A 5,765-nucleotide genomic window follows, 5' to 3' on the forward strand; every position below is an offset into this window, starting at 1 on the left:
ATCAACCTGCCATAATAATATCATACAGTCAGACACGGTACTTTTACAGGCAATTATTATTAAATCTAAGGATTAAATTAAAATTGCGGCGTGCTAATACAGTGCTCTATATTTCAAATTGATGTATTAATTTGTTTTAGAATATGTATGCGTATAACAATGTAGCTGATAATATAAGGTTTATTTTATTTTGAAAATCAAATTCACGAGTTCCGGTGGGGTTGCCGTAGGTCTGTCAGAGGAGTCGTTCTAACAGACTAATGCTGTGTGTTCTTGCCATGATTTCATGAGGTTTCTCACCGTTGCACGTGTTGCTTTTGGATCGTAAAAGGTCAGTTCAACGATCTGGTTAAAATACATACAGATTTGTGCACTTTTAGTTTAGTGTAGTTTAAATTAACATCGTGTTTCCTGCTGTCTCATTCTAAAACGTGTCTGACCTCTGTTGGTTTACAGATGGACAGACTACTTTAACATGTAAATCTCTAAATAATTTAGGTTTATCGTTTAGTTTAAACTGTAATTTTAAGAGAGAAATATCATGTATTGTAGGCAGTCTCGGAAAGAGCTACAAAGTGCATTATTATAGCGACCATAACAAAAAAAATAGTGTATGGTCACGATTGACAAGCAGCTTTATGTTTGTGTCTAAAGTTTCAACATTTAAAAATGAACAAGGAAGCTCATCTGTATGCATCTGTATCTTTTTAACTGTGGTTTTAATACAAACAATGTATAATTTATTCATTTGTAAGATATGTTTTTGCTTGGCACATTACTTGACTTGGCACATGACTTTTGTTTTGCTGTATTTTGCTATGTTTTCTAGTGTGGTACACCCATGGCTGCCTGTGTGGTGTGTCGCTGGATGCCCAGGCTACGCCACCTCCCAGGCCTGAGAAAAGGCTTTGCCAGGGCTCAGCATGTGCATATCAAACCAGAGGATGAGGCTGATGATCTGGAGGAAAAGAGAAGCTTGTCGCAGCACAATGAAGTATGTTTAGAAGGATACATGCTCCATTACAGCCCCTCTTCATATCATCACTCTGCATTGAACTCTGCAGCCTCCCATAGCCAAACAGACAACGATGAAGATGAGCAGTGTCTACCCACTCTCGCACCTTCTTTCTGGCAACGGAGCAATCGCTACAGTGTGAGTTGCTCACGACACCTCTCCAGCTCAAAGAACACTCTTCTGGACTTGGCTTTCAATAAAGGCTCCGAACCAGAGATCCCCTCAGTGTCCTCTTACCAGAGAAAACCTGTACTACCAGATGTTAAAGTAGACACGCGTGCCTTCCACAAATGCAGACCAGAGTATGCCTCAATGAGCCTAGACCTTAACCAGAGACCTCACTCACTCAAATGGGAAGAGGCAATGCAGCTGCTCCAAAAAGTGGCTGTTTTAAAGGGCAGCATGAAAGCATCTGATGTGTCTCAGTTTCTTATGGAGCTCAGTCGATTGCACCCAGACAAGATGCCGTTAGTGAGGAGTGACCAGCGCTTCATCATGCTCCTCCGATATTCCGTGGAACACCTTTGCCACTTTACTCAACTTCAGCTGCTAGAGGTGCTGCAGTCGTTTGTGTGGCTGGGCATGCTCTCTGCCCACACTGTACTTGAACTGTATGAGACTGAGCTGAGTCGCCGGTCCAGTCAGATGACTTTGCATCAGTTGATTTTAGCTGCTGATTTGTGGCGCTGTATAGGGAAGCAGGCACCTCAATTCCTACTGCACCTCTATGACTCCGTTCGTCTGCATCTGGGACAATTGGGCGTGCCCGAGCTGGTCCAACTGTTGTATATATTGGGAGAGGGTAGGCAGTGTCCAAAAGACTTGATCCGTCCTCTGGAGCAGCTTCTCATGCATCATTTGCCACAATTGCGACCTGAGGAAGTTGGTGTTATATGCTTAGGACTTTTTAAATCCCAAACTTCAATATCTGAGAGCGCAGTGACTCGCATTGTCGATAAGGCACTCTCTTTTGTGGAGGAGATGAGCGACTTTGCCATGGTGAATGTGTTGAAGTACCTGCGTTTCAGTTATTTATATCACAGGGCATGGCTGGAGGCCATGGCAGAGGAAGTTCCTCAGCGTGCCCACAGAATGGGTGTCAAGGGGCTAATGCACGTGGCACTGACCTGTTCTGCTCTTCATTACAGTAATGACAGTATCCTTACTGCTGTCGCTGACAGAGTACCCTTGCTACTGCCACACTGCAGAAGTAAAGACTCATGCAAACTCTTGTGGGCTTATGGCACATTAGGGTTTCTCCCATTACGGAGTCCAAGCTTCTATCCAAGTCTTACAGAATCCCTGAGGCAAAGGAAAGCTGAATTTCAACGATACCCAGAGCATCTGCTCACTGGTCTTTTAGGCTTGGCCTTTGTCTCACAGTTCCCAGAGGACCTAATTGCATTAGCCTTGAGCCCTGATTTTGTCAACTTAGCACTGAAATGCACACAGCTTGAGCTGAAGAAGGATTTGTTCACTTTAGATGGAGTTGTAGCTTTGGAGTTGCCTCAGTGGACTGGCCCTCGACTGAGCAGTGAACTTCGGGATGAGGTTACAGAAATGCTGTGGAAGTTTGCTCAGTCAGATGTGTGCCAGAAACCTGAGGTTCAGGAGGCAGAATCTGCTCTGAAAGATCTGCTTGGTGGAGAGGAGTTTGTATGTAAAAGAATGATCCTTCCCCATACTCGCTCCATTGACCTGGAAGTGCACCTCAACTCCACTGGGCAGCCTGTACCTGTGAACCAAGCATCTCTAGAACAAAGCTCATCCACATTTCCTTCTAATCAGGGTTGGGGGAAATTAAATGTAGGAGTTACAATAACTGATGAACTTTTAGCACAGTTGATAAATAAAAACAACAACACAAAAGCGCCTTTGGCTCAATCACCTAAAGTGAAGACTACATCTCTTCAAAGATTACAGCCCGATGAAAGTGGGAGACTCTTTGACACAGTGCTAGACTTGACCACTGATATTATAGAAACTCTGACCAAACCCAGTCACCTTGGGTCTTCTCGCAAGGACTCCAGTGAGATAGTCAAAATTGCCGTACAGGTCTCGAACAGGAACCACTTCTGCTCCCAGTCACAGCAGCTCCTGGGACTTCATGCCATGAAGAGAAGGCAGTTAAAGATAGCAGGCTATAGGGTTGTAGAGCTTAGTTATCAAGAGTGGTTTCCATTGCTGAGGAAAAGCAGAGCCGAGAAGCTGGCATATCTGCACTGCAAACTCTACGACAATCTATAATGATTCTCAGACCTATAAGAGCCACAGTAAAGTGGAGAAAATGTGGAGTCCGTTGCAAACTATATAACCATCAGGCTTCTGGAAAATCTTTACAGTGTGCAAAATGTCTGCACATTGCAGAATAAAAGATGTTTTGTATTGCAAAAATGTTTTTCGTTAAGATTTTTGTAAAAATATATTTTTAAATTTACATTTCAAGACTGTAAAAACTGTTGATATGAAAACTAAAACATCAGCTTTTCAGTGCCAGGCTATAGTATAAAATACATTTGACATTTGTATGTTCTTGTGTGTTTACTTAAATGTAAAGCTTTTCCTGATTCAAATCAGTGATGATAGTCTTTTCAGAGGTCAGTTCTCCTGTCTCAAGTGTGAACCTGCCTAGTTTGCACAATACGGAATTAAAGGCGATGCTTGTTTAGGAATCTGTATTACGACACCTGGAAAGCCAAAACCTGTTATATAACTTAGTAAAGACAGGATTAAAATGGCATGCCTCAACCTTTTAGCAAATGAAAACCAAAAATAACAGCGTTTTACATTTTGTGTCTAACATGTTTTTTCAAATTCAAACATGAATCTGGGTCTTCTTTCATTTCCACAGCAAAACTGTTCTGCTCATGCAAGCAGCTTATTTATTCAAGACCATTGTGACAGTGAATTAAAAAGTGTTCAAGGATTCAAGGGTTTTTATTGTCATTTCAACACATCTGTTCACATGAGGTCAAACAGAATTTTAGGTCCCATTTAAAGCCAACAAGAATAAGTACACAACAGGAGAAATACATACAAAAACAAGTGCTAAAAACATTTACAGTGTAAATTAAGTGGAAACAAAAACATAACAGTAGGAAATTCAGCTATGATTCATTCATCATGTGGGCGATGTAATTATCTTTTGCATCTTTGGTGAGTGTTTTTAAAGAACGCCTCATGTTGGATATAATTTTCTATAATGTTGTAGTTCAACTTTAAAAAAAAATTTTTTAAGTAAAATTTAAACAAAGTTCAAAAGATTAACAAGACAAACTGGTATCATTAAATGATGATGGACCTAAACTGTCGATAAAATGCACTTTTTATTTTTTTGAAAGTGAGTGAAGACCTTGAATGAAATTAACCTTTATGGATAGAACATTAAGTACAGTTATGTAAAAGCTGAGTTAGTCAAAATGTATAGCCTTTAGCTGCAATTGCTTAATAAATATGAAATCAACTATATTCACTTGCTTTTAAGCCAAGATTTGTGCAAACACCTTCCTGATGGGTTTAAAAATGACATTTTAGAGTAGTAGGATACATCATTCAGTAGGATACACCATGACATTCTAAAAAATGTCATTTTTTAGAGTCTACTACTATAAAAATGACATTTTAGAGCAGTAGGATACACCATTCTTAAGCATTATAGCATTTGCCCATTAATATGAAGAATTAATGCAAATCTGGTGCTGCTCAGAATTTTCAACCAGCATCACCTAATAAATAAGTTCGAGTCTACAAGTCATAAACTAGTCGCATAGCCACTAAACCTGGGAAATTATTCCTAATAGAACTCATGTTCTCAAATTCAGCTACTTTTGACTCCTCCGAGCTATCCTAAAATGGCTTTGCTCTGCAGGTCATGTTTGTTATTATGTGTATTTTTTTTAAGGTTGAAAGAAATTGTTAGAACTATTTTCTGTGACACCTGTTTGATTGCCTTGTAGCTGTAAACACAAAGTGGTGTAGCGGTAGTACAGAGTTGCTTGCGGAACAGATTTTTTTTTATTGCAGAGCTTTTAAATTCCTGTGTTCTTTGCCTGTAACTCAAGAGTGTGTTTGCTACTGACAGTATGGCATTTCAATGCAATTTCGTAAATGCCACTCATGGAAAAACACTGTATGCATCACTTTTCAGGGTTAAAAATTATTAATAAAACATGAATAAATTGTGAGTATTTTCATATTGCATATATGTTGTAAGAATTCCTGCAATTTATCGATATGCATGGAAATCAGTGCAATGCAGGAAACTATCCTGGTTTTGCTATCATATCAGTGTCTAGGAACATAATAAAAAAAGCTGAAACGAGCCCTTGTGTGGTGAGACTGCAGGTGTGCTGTCCATTCTTAAAATGTTTGTTCCTTCCCTTTCTATCTCTCCTTTTCTTTGTGGCTCCCTGAAGATGTTGTTGGTGCTTTAATCTTGCCAGCTGCCCTAAACAAAAAGCTGCTTCAAGGACTCTTTGTTGGACATAGTGCCACAAAGAAAGGCAAAAAACACAGCTGGTTGAAATATTTTAACAGTAATAATTCCCAGATGCACTGAGCAGATTTAAAATTGAAGTGTGTGATTATCTGAATTTTTCCGCTCCAGGAATTAAGGGGGGAAAACAGAATAAACCTGAAGTGAAGCTCAGGCCACAAGCAAGTGCCCTAATTCCTCTCTCTCTCATTCTGTCACATCCTTTAAGTCACTTGCTGGGGAGAGAAGAGTGGTATGGGGTGACAGGGGCGGAAA

General features: G+C 40.0%; 1 protein-coding gene across 1 annotated transcript; it reads left to right on the top strand.

Moving 5' to 3' along the window:
* The first annotated feature begins 225 nt into the window (after positions 1 to 225).
* Positions 226 to 4,263, top strand: LOC134645014 (FAST kinase domain-containing protein 5, mitochondrial). Its single transcript, XM_063498238.1, has 2 exons — positions 226 to 331; positions 830 to 4,263. Exon 2 carries the CDS (start codon positions 842 to 844, stop codon positions 3,260 to 3,262), a length of 2,421 nt encoding a protein of 806 aa, XP_063354308.1. The 5' UTR covers positions 226 to 331; positions 830 to 841; the 3' UTR covers positions 3,263 to 4,263.
* The last annotated feature ends 1,502 nt before the right edge of the window (positions 4,264 to 5,765 follow it).

Source organism: Pelmatolapia mariae, linkage group LG16_19 (genome assembly GCF_036321145.2).
Source record: "Pelmatolapia mariae isolate MD_Pm_ZW linkage group LG16_19, Pm_UMD_F_2, whole genome shotgun sequence".
Classification (NCBI taxonomy): Eukaryota; Metazoa; Chordata; class Actinopteri; order Cichliformes; family Cichlidae; genus Pelmatolapia; species Pelmatolapia mariae.